At 40.4% G+C, this 16,466-nt stretch overlaps 1 protein-coding gene across 1 annotated transcript in view; it reads left to right on the forward strand.

Moving 5' to 3' along the window:
* The window catches only part of MCCC2 (methylcrotonyl-CoA carboxylase subunit 2), a 61,465-nt gene extending 49,258 nt beyond the window's left edge, over positions 1-12,207 (forward strand). Inside the window, exons 13-17 of the mRNA XM_060093014.1 lie at positions 37-103; positions 3,557-3,713; positions 4,598-4,712; positions 6,562-6,647; positions 9,342-12,207. Coding sequence (XP_059948997.1) covers positions 37-103; positions 3,557-3,713; positions 4,598-4,712; positions 6,562-6,647; positions 9,342-9,459 — 543 coding nt within the window. The 3' untranslated portion in view covers positions 9,460-12,207. The remainder of the gene's footprint in view (positions 1-36; positions 104-3,556; positions 3,714-4,597; positions 4,713-6,561; positions 6,648-9,341) is intronic.
* Positions 12,208-16,466: the final 4,259 nt, after the last annotated feature.

Below are 16,466 nucleotides of genomic sequence, written 5' to 3' on the forward strand. Positions count from 1 at the left end.
TCCCACTAAAAAGATTTTTATTTTATTTGCTTATAGGGAGCTCATTTTGTCCAGTTATGCTGCCAAAGGAATATCCCTCTGCTGTTTCTTCAGAACATTACTGGTAAGAAAATAGCTTGGACTTCCCTGGTGGCCACGCAGTGGTTAAGAATCCGCCTGCCAATGCAGGGGACACGGGTTCGAGCCCTGGTCCGGGAAGATCCCACATGCCACAGAGCAACTAAGCCTGTGCACCACAACTACTGAGCCTGTGCTCTAGAGCCTGCAAGCCACAACTACTGAGTCCATGCCGCAACTACTGAAGCCTGCGCGCCTAGAGCCCGTGCTCCGCAACAAGAGAAGCCACCGTGATGAGAAGCCCACGCACTGCAACGAAGAGTAGACCCTGCTCTCAGCAATTAGAGAAACCCTGCACGCAGCAACAAAGACCCAGTGCAGCCAAAAAAAAAAAGAAAAAGAAAATAGCTTAACCAGTTTGGGTGCATTTATTCGAGAGCTGCAGTGTCCAGTATGTCCAATATGGCTCATGTATTGGACAGTGCAGACATAGAATGCTTCCATCATAACAGAAAGCTTTATTGGACATGCTCTCTGTAGATTAAAGGTTAACGCTTCAAGAATCTTGAATATTTGGGGGAATTTATCCATGTTTTTGAGTGAAGCAATTTCTGAGTTTCAAGTGTATCAAACATTTGAGTGGCCTTCCTTTACTCCTGCACATGTGCACCCACCCACCCAGAAAACAGCAGAGTGTTCTCGGCCAGTAACACTCTCATTAGTGCTGGAGGGTGTTATCTGACCCATGGTCTCTTTCCCAGTACTTTGTTCCCCATAAAGGATTTTAAGTACGTGCTGTGGTCCTCCCTTTTCCTTATCTTTCATCGTGCAGTTAATTCTACCTGAAGCAACATCTTAAATGGACATGCATATCCTGAACCAAAGTCTGGGATTCGAGGTTTTTTTTTTTTTGATTATTTATTTATTTGTTTGTTTGTTTATTTATTTATTTAATTTTTGGCTACGTCGGGTCTTAGTTGTGGCATGCAGGCTCTTTCGTTGCGGTGCGTGGACTTCTCTCTAGTTGTGGCGGGGGGTTTTCTCTCTCTAGTTGTGGCGTGCAGGCTCTGTGGCACATGGGCTCCAGAGTGCATGGGCTCTGTAGTTTGCAGCATGCGGGCTCTCTAGTTGAGGCACACGAGTTCAGTAGTTGTGGTGCACGGGCTTAGTTGCCCTGGCATGTAGTATCTTAGTTCCGTGACCAGGGATCAAACCCGTGTCCCCTGCATTGTAAGGCAGATTCTGTATCACTGGACCACCAGGGAAGTTCCGCGATTTGTGTTTTGACTCCAAAGAATGATAAGACCAATGTCAACTGTCTGATTTCATGTTCCATGGGTGATCCTAACATGGCAGGTGAAATGATTTTTAAGGGCTCTTAGGGTTCTAGAGTTCTTCTTCCTGGCATTCTATGATTCTCCAATTTATACTTTTTGTGTGTTGCATGGTGCCTGACAGATAGGAGGCACTCCGATATGTTGATTAACTAAAATAAATGTTTCCCCCAGTCTTCTAAGTCAGGGGTTCTCACCCCCGGGCCGCGGACTGGTACTGATCCACGGCCTGTTAGGAACCAGGCCGCACAGCAGGAGGTGAGTGGTGGGCCAGGGAGTGAAGCTTCCTCTGCTGCTCCCCATGGCTCACATTACTGCCTGAGCCTTCCCTCTGCCCGCCGCCACCCTGCTCGTGGAAAAATGGTCTTCCATGAAACTGGTCCCTGGTGCCAAAAAATGTTGGGGACCACTGTTCTAAGTCATGTGTGGTTATCTCAGGTTCAAAGGAAGAAGTCCTTAATTAGTTGTTTGGATCAGGCATGCCTTTTTGAGAAGGAGTTTGGCCTTGACAGTCAGCAGGGCTTTACATAGTACTGGTGCTAAAACATCTTCATCTGGTGCTGTTCTTAAGTTTAAGATATCTGGTTAGATGACTCTTGAGAGGAGTTCTATCCAGGTGGCAGCCAGAGAGGGCCCTATGTGGCAAACTCTCTAAGAGGGCAGGTAAAAGTACTCTGAAGCTTCACTAGGCCAGAGACCTTGTTTCTAATACTGACTCATGATTTATTAACCACCAGTAAGTTAAACCGCGTGCTTGGAAGATTCCTACATTTTTGCTGTGCTTTATTTTTTGCTGGGTTGGGGTCAGAGAGCAGAGTTTGAGTTTGGTTTTGCAACATTGCATTTGAGGGACCTCAAATGTATCCATTTGGAAATATATGGTGGGCAGTTGAGAAGTGTTGAGCACCAAAGGGGTGTGTTAGCTGGAGGCGAACGTGGAGACATCCTTAGGACATGGAGATGGTGTTTAAAGCTGTGGGAATAGATAACACCCAGAGAGAAGAGAAAGGGCTCAGGGATAATCTTTGAGTAACTCTAATTTCTTCCACAGAGATGAGAATAAAGGAAGAAAGGCAGCGTGATTATGTTGTTCTTTATGGTGAGAAAAAGAAGGGTTAGAGAAAGCCAAGTGAGATGGCCTCGGTCTTCTTTTTCAAGGCAAAATCACTCACGGGACTAGAGGCACTGTGGGGTGATAGGGTGGTGGGTGGTGGGTGAGGGCTTTTAAAGAGAGTCGATATTTGAGATAGCTATTGTGGGAATGTTACAGGGAGTCGAGATAAAATAGATAAAGGAGTCTCTGAGCTATTCTGAGGGCCCAGTTCAGAGGGCAGGGAGGTGACCAGAGGAAATGGTGCCTGGTGGGGGCAGGGCTTGTTACATCAGTACTGTTGTATCCACAGCAAGTACAGGTGATCCATAAAAAATGGTTTAATTGAATTGGATTGCCCACTGCTGGAGATTTGCAAAGCAAGAACAGCGGCCACCACGTAGGCATGTGAGTCTGTGGGTGCGGAGGGAGACAAATGAAGCCTGATGCAACGTTTATAAGGTGAAGAGGAAGAACCCCAAGGCCTGGAAAGCGCAGTGACGCTGCAGACCAGTTTCAGCAGAGCTGAGAGTGGGAGCTTGGAGAAGTAGAAGGATCCTATAATTATAATGAGAATTCTTTTATCTTGCTATTGAGTCGCTGACAGGGACTCAGCATCTCTATGAAACATTAATTTTATTTCATCAAAGTTTTAAAGCAGTGCTTCAGAAGGAATAATCTGTATTTTAAACCAGGTCAGTGAATCCTAAAGCCCTCACAGTTGGGCTTGCCCTAGTACTTTTTCCTTAGCTTGCCATATCCTGTTCTTTCATCACCAAGCTATTGTTCTGAGATAATTTCTGGAAGATATGTTGCATTCTTATCTTGTTTGAGGATCTCTGTGTGCATCCAGATGAACCATTTAAACAATTTTTTAAATGATTAGAGAAAATTTTATTTTACCTTTTAATGCAAATTTGTGGGGGTCATATTTTACATATAAATATTTTATTAGGGTGAGAGGCCTGTGGTAAAATATAAGGTTGACAAGATGTCCTTCTAGTACCTTGGTGAAAATGACTTCTGCACACTAATCTCATCACCCTGAGGCTCTCTTTCTGTTCCTTTTTCACAGGATTTATGGTTGGTAGAGACTACGAAGCTGAAGGAATTGCCAAGGATGGCGCCAAGATGGTGACTGCCGTAGCCTGTGCCAATGTGCCGAAGATAACTGTCATCATCGGGGGCTCTTATGGGGCTGGAAACTATGGGATGTGTGGCAGAGCATTTAGGTAGGTGGTTGTCATGGTTTTCTCTGAAAGAATGTATCATACTTCAAGTATCATTATGAATGGTCAGTTTACCAGTTTATTTCAAGGCTATTTGAAATATAGAATGACATTCACAAATCTTAATCAGTTATACCATAATTTGTATCATCTGGAGGGGTGAAATGAAATTTAATGCTAAAAGTACCACTTGGAAGAAATCCACAGTGGGAATCAGGACATATTTTGAAATGGCTGATAATGAAAATACTACGTCGTAACTTGTGTGATGTGTCTAAAGTCTTGCTTTGAGACAGGTGTGGACTTAGTTATATATTATATACTGGAAGAGAAGTAAGGCTGGAAATCAGTGAGCCAAGCAGCCAGCTGAAGAGGTTCAAAGAAGAGCAGCATATTAAAACAAGAAAAATAAAAATAGGACATAATAAAGTACAAACATTATAACGATAGAAGAATCAGGAAAGCCCAAAGTTGCTTTGTTTAAAAGGGTTAACAAACTTGAGAATCCCCTGTTAAAACTAAAAAATAAAGGAAGAAGGCACATATCACTAATTTTAGGAATGGAAAACAGCACATAACTGCACATAATAGGAAATTTTGAATACTTCTTTGCCCAGTAAATTTGGATGAAATGGAAAAATACTGTATATCAAAACAGACATCAGAATCACCTGGAGAACTTAAAAATTCTACCATGCTGAAGCCCCACTGCTGGAGATTACTCTGGGGTGGGTTCTAGGCATTGGTTTTTTTTTTTAATCCCCAGATAATTGTAATGCGCAGCCAGAATGAACCACCACTGATTTAAAAGGTAAACATGGGCCTCTGAAAATCTCTGTGTAGTACAGTGAATTCATTTGATCATTCTTTCCTTTTTCCCCCCATAGCCCAAGATTTCTCTACCTGTGGCCAAATGCTCGCATCTCAGTGATGGGAGGAGAGCAGGCAGCTAATGTGCTAGCGACAGTAGCAAAGGACCAAAGAGCACGGGAAGGGAAACAGGTAAATGCTGTTTCTTTGTCTCCAGGTTTGACTTTCACCAGAACACTGTGGAGCCAGGGAGCAGCATACCCAAAACCCCTCCAAGTTTGTGGCTAGGATTCCAACATTCAGGGCCTGGCTTTATCTAGAAGTAGCTGACCTGGAAATTGTTTTAGACTTACACATTCTCCATCTCTCTTTTTAGAACCATTTCACTTTGACGTACCTTCTTGTGGTAATTTACAAACTTTTCAGAATCTCCAAGAAAACACTTAACAAACTCTTTTGTCTCTGGGTGCCTGAGGCATAAAGATGTTTGATTCTTAGTCATTTGCGGTTAGTGAGATTTAAATAAATCTGACTTATGTCTTTGATTTTATGACCTAAAGCAGCAGAATTTTGTGTTTCCTATTTTACTTTTAGATTGTTGTTAAGGATACGTCTAGTGGGAGGGCCCCATTGTGTAATGAGAATTGAATACCATTATTATACTGTGAAAGTATCAATGAAGAAGGAGGGAAAGGGCACTGGAAGCTTAATGAAAAGCAAATCAGCAAATAGCTGCTTTTGAGATGGATTCTTTTGTTTGCGTCTCTGTTAGAGATTCATCTGAAATTTTGCATTACATTTTATTATAACTTACAACTATTTTATGTAAACAGCAGGCCTATGAAATGATCGGTGCACGTTCCTAAAGTTGCTTCGGTGCACTCTTTCATCGTAACAAGGCATAATGTGGAGGAGGCCCTGCATTCTCAGGCTCTCACTTCTGCCATTTAGAGATTGATCATCTGGTCAACCGCCTAGTTTGTGGAGTGGGGATAATATAAAGCCAGGGGGTGGTTCCTGCCTCCCTGAATGCATCTCATCCATGCCTCACATCCCCAGCTATCTTTTCTAAGCAACAGTAACTCTGCAGACTTAAGTTGAAGTTTCAGATGCACTTTAGTACTAACTAGTATCCAAGCAAAAGGAAAGTTTTACTTTTGTGTGTATGTAGTGGGGAGTGGGGGTATGAAATTCTGCCTGATATTTTGAAAGCTTGTCTTAAATTCTAGCCCAGCATGGCGATATCTTATTAAATAGTTGTGCTTTGATTAATTTGATATACAGATATATGAATTCATCTATTTTTATATGTGAAAGGAAAGTATAGGATTTTAGTGGTTCTCCCTCCAAATTCTGGACCTATAAATGATATTAAACGATGAAAGTACATAAAAGGTTGGATTAATTTGAAAAAAAATCACTTGGTTTTTGGTGTGGAATATTTTTTAAGTTGAAAATACTTTTCAGGATTTCAAAATTAGTTTGCATAAAGATTTTGACATCTGAATTATCACTTGTTTCTGGCAATACGGATGGGCAAGCCATTAAATTTTTAATTAGGGAAAAATCTCTCTCAGCCATCTGGGAAATTGAAGAGGTTATTTAAAATGGGCCTTATTGTTTTATCCCTTTAAGCTTTAAAATGTTTAAAATTTTAAGTATTTTGAATGAAAATATCCTACTTTTCCACCTCCTTATACAGAAACTGCAAGATGTAATATAGCCCTTTGTTATATTGTATAATTCACATCCATTGCTATACCCTGCTGGAGTATGTGATACCTTTGGTTTTGACCTGACATTAAACAGCCTCAGGACATTGGCTCTGATAAGGGAGATATAACAGTGCACTAATTTGATACTCATGTCTCAGGTGAGATCATGTATGTTAAAGCATCACATGTAATCTATACATCAATGTGCAGATGTTGGTTGTAACATTATCGTTCATGAAATCTGTTGCCCCTTTTTTCTTGAGGTTCTCTTGAGTGGATCTGTTGTTCCCCTGCAGCGGACTTACTCATTGTCCCTTTTCTTTCAGTTCTCCAGTGCTGATGAAGCAACTTTAAAAGAGCCCATCATTAAGAGGTTTGAAGAGGAAGGAAACCCTTACTATTCCAGTGCAAGGTGAGAGCCAGAGAATAACTGACTCCTTGATGGGCACATCTTGGCAGTCAGGGCAGCAGTTTTACAGAGATCTGAGCAGTTGGCATGATCCAACCCTCACGGGAACCAAAAAATAACATTTGGACACAATTTTTTACTGTTGTTTCTATAATGGGAATGCTTACTGCTGAAATGCCGCTCCTTCTCCCAGGCTGGGCTTTGGATCCATCACTATTGGTCTGATTCTGCCACTCTCCATCCCTCTTCCCTTATCCCGCTCCTAGTTGAAGTGGTCCAAGGCCTGCAGGAGCACTGTGGCCAGAGGTGGACCGCACTGGGGCTGGGAAGTTGAGAATTATAGTCCTGGCTGTGTCACTTTCAGGAATTAGTTCTGCAGTAATGGGTTCCTGTCATCCCCCTCTCTGATTATTTTGTTTTTACCCCATTTAAAGATGAAAATGGTTGAACACTTACTGACACTTGTTAACAAGTGAGCTTGTGCATTCAGAAGGTGATTATTCATAGCCAGGGTCCACATGTCAACACTAAGCAACTACCTCACACACCATGGCGGCTCTTATTCTGTTTGTTTCTTACACCACTTAAACGAGGTAATAATAAATTATCACAGCTGTCCCCGTTGGAGACATGCGTGTGCTTTCATACCTCTTTTTTCAACAACTTCAGTGTTCTACATTCTGAAGAATAATTGAAGCTTCTTGTTTTTCTTTTATCCCTTGGGCAGATGGAAAAAAGAAAATAACTATTTGTGTCCTTTAAAAATTGGGTTATGCTGTGATTTATGCCATTTATTGTGAAGGCAGACTGGAGAGGAGGGGGAAAAGGAACTCAAAAGTTAAAATCCATGTCAGTTCCTCAAATGCATCTTTTGTGGCAGGCACTGCTCCTGGTGTTGAGGGGCAGGAAAGATTGAACACGTTTATTTCTCAGAGCATAATTAGTTTCAAAATTCAATTAATACCATTTGGGATTTTTGAAAAGCATGTTTCTCTTCTTGTTAACGTGTTTCTGCAAGCAAATGTACAGGTATATTTTGCTGTGGCGGGTCATTGATTCTCTTAATTAGGAACAAAATATTTTGTAGTCTTTGATTTAAGAAATAAACATTCTTTTTACCATCACTTAAATAGGCTTACATAGTAGCCAGTAGAAGCAAAGAGGAAATAGAAAATCATATAAAAGGTTAAAGAGAAAATATACATTGTAAGCTCACCTATAGTTTTTTGATAAGACTTTGAAATTCACAAGGACAGTTAGAGTATTAAACTTTGAAAAATAGCATATTTTGTGTGAACCATTAATTTGTTTTTCAGCCCTGGCTAAGTCACCTCTTAAGAAAGACTGAATCCTTTATTATTTTCATACTTAGATTATTATTGTTTTTAGTGGATTATATTCAAGACAGGAGAGCATATGGCCCAGATAGACTTATCTTTGGAAATTAATATTGAAAAACAACAAGGTTTTTCTTTTAATTTATAGATGTTTAACCCTTCTGTTGAAACAGTTGGTGGCATGGAGACACCAACTTTGTTTCAAAGATGAAAGGATTTTCAAGCCAGTTCATGGCATCTTCCTTTGGTTTCATAAATCTCAGCTTAACAATAAAATTCTGTGGTCTGTTTAGGCTTTAACATGGCTAGACCTGTCTTTTCGGAGAGCTCTGTCATCATCTGTACAGTACTGTAACCTCCTGTGTTTTTCTTAATCCTTACATGTTACATGTGCAGCATGCCAATTTTCTTCTGCTCAGTTGTTTTTATAATCAAACTTTTCCAGACATTTGATTAGGGCCTCTTACCTGGAACAGCCCCGGCACCATCGTGCTTGCTATATTACTCTGCTGTAGGCTTCAGAAGGGAGTGTAATCAATTGACGGGGTTACAAACTACAAGAGTAATAATTTTTTTTTTGGCTGTTGATACTTTAAGAGCCCTATTATGAATATTTTATGAGCAATGATTTCATTCATGGTCTGTTGATGTAAGTATGGTTTAATAATTGATGCTATGTCCAGATACTGAAGGCAGTTTGTTTAAAGAAAGCAAAACTGCCACCCACTAATGACCTTTAAAAAACAATATTTCTTACTCATTTTTTTTATAAATGTGAGGTTGTCCATGAAAAGCAAACTAAGATTTCTACTTGAGTTTCTTCTGAAAGCAGTTTAAAGCCATTACTTGTTTTTCCTATTGTAGCAAAAAATAAAGAACTACATATGAAGGTATTTATTTTATTAATAAAATGCACTGAAGTCTATTCAGTAATTTTCATAGTTTCTTAAGAGTTTGAGAGTTTGGGGGAATATACCTTTTCTAGTAGGGACTTTGGTTGGAGACTGTTACCTTGGTTTATGTGGCTCTTCATAATAAAAACAGTAATATATCAACTTGACTTGTATGTTTGTGTGGGTGGAGGAGGGACAGGAAGGTTTTTCCTGAAATAAATAAAACCAGGGTTTATTTTGAAGTTCCTAGTAGTAAGCTGTTCCTAAAGCTGTGTAAGAGTCATGTTATTTTTCTTTCTCTGTTTATTCCCCTCTTGAACATTGTTTCCATTGCGAGATTATAGTAGCTAATCAGTAGTTCCACATATTACCTGAAGGAAAACCTCCTGGGCATTTTTGGGCATAGGGTGTATAACTGGTGGTTTGGTGGTGGACTCCTAATCACTGTGTTTTTGTTCTTTTATCAGGCTGTGGGATGATGGGATTATCGATCCAGTGGACACCAGGCTGGTCCTGGGTCTCAGTCTTAGTGCAGCCCTCAACGCACCCATCCAGAAGACTAACTTCGGTATCTTGAGGATGTAATTGGAATATAAAGCATCTTCCATTGGACATGTACCAAAAATTAATAAATTAGTAGCCTTAAATTTTTAGACTTTTTCAATATGTGGCTATTGCAGTAAAATTGTTTTCTTAACACAGTGCATTATACTTTTCTACCTTTAAAAAACGAATCAGTGAAGATATTTATTTGATGCACCTCAATTCCTTGTAAATTCTCTTAGAGAAATTTTTCTATGGCTCAGCTTTACCACCCTGAAAAGGAAGAGAATAACTTTGAGTTATCCTTTCTAAGCCATAAGTACTATGAAAAGTTCTGTAATCTGTAAATTCCAGGTATTGTTGAGATTTTAACATAAAGTTGTATTTCCACTGAACCAATTGCTTTGCAGATTATGCATGGTGATATTTTAACGTACTTTTAAAAATAAACATCTGTTACTTTTCCCTCCAGCCACCACCGTCCTCCTCTCCATAGTTGTCAGACTTCTTGTCTGCACTCTGGGCTCTGTTTCCTACCCGTTCTCTCCTCACCCTCTCGTCTTCTGGCTTCTACTGCCAACAGCCCTCTCCAAGGTCACCACTGACCTCTATGTTCCTGAAACCAGTGGGTCCTTTTCCGATTTTACCTGATTTAATTCTCTGGGGCATTCCAATCAGTCAAACACTTCCTCCTAGAAATTCTGTCCTTAGCTTCCATTGCTGTAACACTCTAGGTTTTCCACCAGCCTCCGTGGCCATTCTTGTTCAGTTTCCTTTGCAGGCCCCACTTCCTCTGCTCATTCCTCCTTCCCTTTACCATTTGTATTGATTTTTCATTAGTCACATGTGAACACATTCTTATTCTGAAAGATACAAATAGCACAAAAGTATCTCCTTATTGTTTAATTGTTCTTATTAAAATAATAATTGTGGTAAAATATACATAACATAAAGTGTACCATTTTAACCACTTTTTTGTGTGCAGTTCTGTGACATTAAGTACATTTACATTGCCACCATCCGTCTCCAGAACTTTTCATCATCCCAAATTGAAACTCTATTATTAAACAATAACTCCCCATTCTCTCTTCTCCCTGCCGCTGGCACATTTCCTTTTTTCTTTTTTTTTCTTTTGTGGTACGCGGGCCTCTCACTGTTGTGGCCTCTCCCATTGCGGAGCACGGGCTCCGGACACGCAGGCTCAGCGGCCATGGCTCACGGGCCCAGCCACTCCGTGGCATGTGGGATCTTCCCGGACCAGGGCATGAACCCGTGTCCCCTGCATCGGCAGGCAGACTCTCAACCACTGCGCCACCGGGGAAGCCCGCTTTTTTCTTTTTTTTTAATTGAGATATAATTGAATATAACATTATATTAGTTTCAGGTGTACAATATAATGATTCAATATTTATATACACTGCAGATGGTCACGAAAGTAAGTCTAGTTACCATCCATCATCAAGCACAGTGACAGACTTTTTTCTTTTTTTTTCCTGTGATGAGGACTTTTAAGATTTACTCGCTTAGCAACTTTCAGATATGCAGTACAGTATTAACTATAGTCACCATGTTGTACGTTCCATCCCCAGGACTTAGTTATTTTGTAGCCGGAAGCTTGTACCTCTTGACCCCCTACACTCATTCTGTCCACCCCACGCCCCTCTCCTTTCTGGCAAACACCAATCTGTTCTTTGTATCTATAAGCTTGGTTTTCTGTTTTGCTTTGTTTGTTTTGTTTTTTAGATTCCACATATAAGTGAGATCTTATGGTGTTTGTCTTTCTCTGTCTGACTTACTTCACTTAACATAGTGACCTCAAGGTCCATCCGTGCTGTTGCAAACGGCAAGATTTCATTCTTTTTTATGGCTGAATTTTATTCCTCCTCATCCTTGAATGTATGTGTTTTACATGGCTTGGTTTATTCTCGCTGGGCCATTTCAGCCCTTCTTATGGTTTTAGTTGCCATCTAAATGGGGATGATTCCTGTCTTGACAGTTCTTAACATAGTTCTCCCCTGAGCTCCAGACCTGTCTATCTAACAGGTCTAAGGAACCTCAGACTCAATCATCAAGTTCTGTTGATTTTGCCTCCTAACTGTCTCTTGAATTCCGCTACCATTTTTGTCTTTTATGCAGGCCTTAGAAGGGGTCTACCTGCATCCAGTCTTACCTTGTCCAATCTCTCCATCACTCTGGAATTAGAATGGCCATTCTAAGGTGCACATCTGTCATGCTGCTTCCTTCCTTCCTTCTTTCACTGGTTCCCTGAAGTACCAAACCCCTAATGGCCTCCACGGATCTTGATCCTCAGCTCTTCAGTCTCATCTCCCTGACTCCTCTTTTCACACTGGGCGCTCCACCCACTCTAGACTTCTTCCAGTTCCTTAAACCTACGACGTCCTTGCCCCCTTAGAGTCTACAAAGTTCCCTGTGCCTGAACTGTTCTCTTCTCCCTTCTACTTAAACACCTATCTTTTGTCTCTGTGATTTCCCTGGGCTGGGTTAGACACCTGTTGTGTGCTCTCGTAGAGCACCATCTTCTTCCTCTGTCACTTCCTCTGTCTTATATGTTTATAAGAAGTATAAACATTTCTTTAATATTGCCCTCCTGCTAGAATGTAAGCTCTGTGGGAGCAGGGATCCTCCTGTTTGGCCTGTATCTCCAATGCCTGGCACTTGTAGATGCTCAAATACTTGTTGAATGAATGAAAAGTCCATATTTTAATTGTATCCTCAGGCCACATCATTTTAAAATAAAGTGATTGATTATATGATCTAAAACAACTATCAAATGCTTTCCTAATAAAATTAATATTTCAAACATTTGCGTGTGATGTTCAGTTTAGCCTGCAGTGTGTATCAGAAGTCAATTTAGGGCTTCCCTGGTTGGTGCAGTGGTTGAGAGTCCGCCTGCCGATGCAGGGGACGCGGGTTCGTGCCCCGGTCCGGGAGGATCCCACATGCCGCGGAGCTACTCGGCCCGTGAGCCGTGGCCGCTGAGCCTGCGCGTCTGGAGCCTGTGCTCCGCAACGGGAGAGGCCACAACAGTGAGAGGCCCACGTACCGCAGGAAAAAAAAAAAAAAGAGGAAGTCAGTTTAGTTTTTTGAGAAGTATATAGATAGAAGATCACAATTCAGGTGTAAGTTGCATTTTCAGAAGAATGTTTGAGGAGGGTGACCGCCAGTTGACCCCTGACCCACTAGATGACCCCTGACCCGGAACCAGCCAATCAGTCATTGGCTCCCCTCCCCCCCCCATCCCCGCTACGGCCTACCATCCCCATAGCTTGCAGGATGAAGCCTTGAGAGAGTAAGGTGTTGCTGAGACCACCTGGACTAAATACGTGACTAAACCCCGATAAGGCCTCTGTATAAACTTTGAAGATTCTGGCTGGCGGGCGCGGAGAGCCCCTCGTCTTGCGGCTGCCAGCGCCAAGCCTCGTTTGTGAGTTCCCTGGCTTTTTAAACTGCCACCTCCCAATCTGGGGCGGCTCCCTCTTTCCTCAGCTTTCCTGGCCCTGCGCATATGGCGGCTAGTTTGCCAACCAACAAAGGAACACAGTGAGTATTTTTAAATAGTAAATTATATTAAAATTTCGGTTAACATTTACAGCCAGGTCAGAAAACAAAATGATTTTTTATCAAGACTAGTTGGTATTCCATGGGTAGGAACCATCCACAAGTCAAAGATTCATGGATATTTTAGGAGTGTTTTTACCTTTCTCTCTTTAGGAAAAATCACGGTCATCACTGGCACCACACTTAATTATTTTGTATGTTTTATCTGATAAAAAACATAACATTTTACCAAAATAGGCAGCCTTTTTGTCTGCCCTTCTGGCTTTATTTACGTAGAATTGACATACACCATTATGTAACTGTAAGGTATACACCGTGATGACTTGGTACACATATATTGTGAAGTGATTACCACAATATGGTTACTTAGCACATCCATCACCTCACGTAACTACTAATTTTTTTAATGAGAATTTTTAAAACATTTTAGTTATTAAAAATAATTTCAGCCAGGATAATATGTGTACCTTAGAATTTTGAGAAATATACAGCTAATTAGTCTCTAAATTAGCCCTTCTGGGCACTTACAGAATGAAAAAGAGACAAAATTACTTCTGTTTTTCACTTTTCAAGAAAAATGTTTTCAAATGAAAATTTGGCACACTAGCAGAAGGCACTATTGAATGTGCAAGTGAAAAACTGATCATTCACCAAACATGCATGGTTCACGACTAGAAGCCGTATATTACATTTACAGGGGCAAGAGCAGGTTTTTGAATGATTTCGTTAATAAGACTTTTGGGAGGGGAGATCACGTAGTTCTCGTTAGTTGTAAAATGTATTGATAATGGTGTTCTGGAAGGATGATTGTTGACTGTCCTGATCAAAACTGGATCTCTAATGATGGGCTCTGAAATTCAGTATTTAGAAAAATGGCAAGAAAATGAACTAGACACTTATGGTCTCCTGTCATTTATAACATTTATAAATGGTACAAATTAAATACAACTAATATTTGATGATGACATTGTTTTTTCTGATTTGAAAAAAAGCCTTTTGACAAACACTTAAAAATAACTTATTATTTAATGTGCCTCGGATTCTCTTGTATCTGGAATCAGGATGCTAAGGATAAAGTTGTTCTTGTAGCTAAATGAAATTTCTGTCTGCCTTTGACCTTTGTAGGCAAATGTGCATTCCAGATGAGGAGGCTTATAATCAACGTAACTGTATAATTGACCATCCACTGTGGGCCACTTGAGAGTGAAAGGGCCCTACTGCTAATAATTACACTGGGAAACAGGTGTGAGCCAGGACTGACCAGGCAGCCTGGGATGTATGGTTGCTCTCTCTGTAACTCACTATTACGGACTGAGTTCTGATGTTACACATCAGGTGTTGATAATTCTTACAAGCCAGTATTCCAGATAGCTGCTTGTAGCTTTCTTTTTTTTAAAAAAATTACTTCATTTATTTATTTTTGGCTGCGCATGGGTTTTCTCTAGTTGCGGTGAGTGGGGGTTACTCTTCATTGCGGTGCGCAGACTCCTCATTGCGGTGGCTTCTCTTGTTACGGAGCACGGGCTCTAGGCGCACGGGCTTAGTAGTTGTGGCGCGCAGGCTCTATAGTGCAGGCTCAGTAGTTGTGGCGCACGGGCTTAGTTGCTCTGCAGCGTGTGGTATCTTCCTAGACCAGGGCTAGAACCCATGTCCCCTGCATTGGCAGGCGGATTCTTAACCACTGCGCCACCAGGGAAGCCCTGCTTTGTAGCTTTTTAGTGGCTTAAAACAGAATTATTCTCTTACAGTTCAGGAGATCAGAAGTCTAAAATCAAAATGGCAGGGCTGCATTCCTTCTGAGGCTTTGAGGGGAAAATCTAATTCCTTGCTGATTTCAGCTTCTAGAGGCTGTCTGCCTGATGTGTAAATTTTAATATAGATTTCAGTATGATATCAAACACATGATATGCGTTAACATTCTAGAGAGCTATGCAGTTGACTCAAGAGGAGAATTTACCATAATTCAGGGGTAATTTGATTTTCTGTGGCAGCCAGCATTTCAGTATGTCTGGAAGCTTTTTCTTTCACAAAGATGACCCAAATCACAGGTTTGAGCTTATGTTAATGGAGAGGAGTGTCTGAGAGAGGACAAGGTCTTAGAAGGTGGGGATTTAATGGAGAACTTATTGGACCAAACTACTTGTCAGAAGTAAGCTGGAGAAAAGACATTTTGTTTTAATGTGTAACTGAGCAGATATTAATTGTAAGATGTGAACAAGTAGAATTTTGGAGAACTCGGACTAGTGTCAAGAGGTTTCTGTAGAAGATGTATTTGACATTTTCAACCATAGCTCTATTCATCACATTCCTATAGCTGTAAGATAATTAAAAATAACTTTTGTTGCAAAATTATTTATAATTAAAAATCCAACAATGTTATTTGTAAAAAATTTAGAGACAGTGAAGAAAATAAAGTGAAAATTCTCTGTAATTTCACCACCTAGAAATAACTGCTATTAATATTTTCTTGTATACTATTCTCTTTTTTCTATCTGTAGGAACTTTTTTCACAAAAAGGTTGTTCTGTAATCTGCATTTTCACTTAATGTAGTATAAATGTGTTGACATGTTTTCATGTCATTTAATATTTCCTCTACAATAATTTTGTTGTTGCATGATATTACATTGTATAGATGCCCTGTTTGATTTAGCCACTCCCTTATTGTTGGATACTTAGGTTGTTTCTGGTTTCCCACTATTATAGATAATGCTGCAACAAATATCTTGTAGTTTCTCTATATGACTGTGATTATTTTGTTAGTCAAATTCCCAAAAGTGTATGTAGACCTTTAAGGCATGTTGCTAAATTGTGCTCTATAAATGTACATTTATGGTACAAGGACTGCTGGATATAATGATGACTGGTGCTTTCAGATACTGAAATAGCTTCTAGTAGAATTAAATGGTTTACAAACCGAGTGTTTCCTTTAATTTTTAAAAATTGCGTCTAGGTGACAATGTTGCATCAGTAACAAGTTGTGAAGACTCAACATAAATGCATGGGAGACGTCATGGTCGTGGAAGGAACACTAGACTGAGAAGGACTGGGAGAAAACCAGTTCAGTCCTAATTCTGCTACTAAAAAGTTGTGTGAACTTGGGGAAGATGGCAGGGGACCAAAATCAGCCTCTCTGACCTAGTAGTTTTCTTTCTTTTTCCAGAGGCCCAAGTTTTCTTTCCACCTCCTCAGGTCCCCTTTATCTCTGCCAGTGCTAGGGCAAGTGGGCAGAGGAGGTGAGGATTTGAGGGAAGGGAAGGTCTTAGAAGGTGGGGATTTAATGGAGAACTTTCTGAAGAGAAAACATGACCAGAACTACTTACTAGAAGTGAAGCTGGAGGGGAAAACAAAAAGGGCATGCTAAGGACTTTTTATTTTTTTTATTTTTTTTACCACTTTATTGGAGTGTAATTGCTTCACAATGGTGTATTAGTTTCTGCCTTATAACAAAGTGAATCAGTTATACATATAC

The sequence above is a fragment of the Mesoplodon densirostris genome, chromosome 3 (assembly GCF_025265405.1).
Source record: "Mesoplodon densirostris isolate mMesDen1 chromosome 3, mMesDen1 primary haplotype, whole genome shotgun sequence".
Taxonomy (NCBI): Eukaryota; Metazoa; Chordata; class Mammalia; order Artiodactyla; family Ziphiidae; genus Mesoplodon; species Mesoplodon densirostris.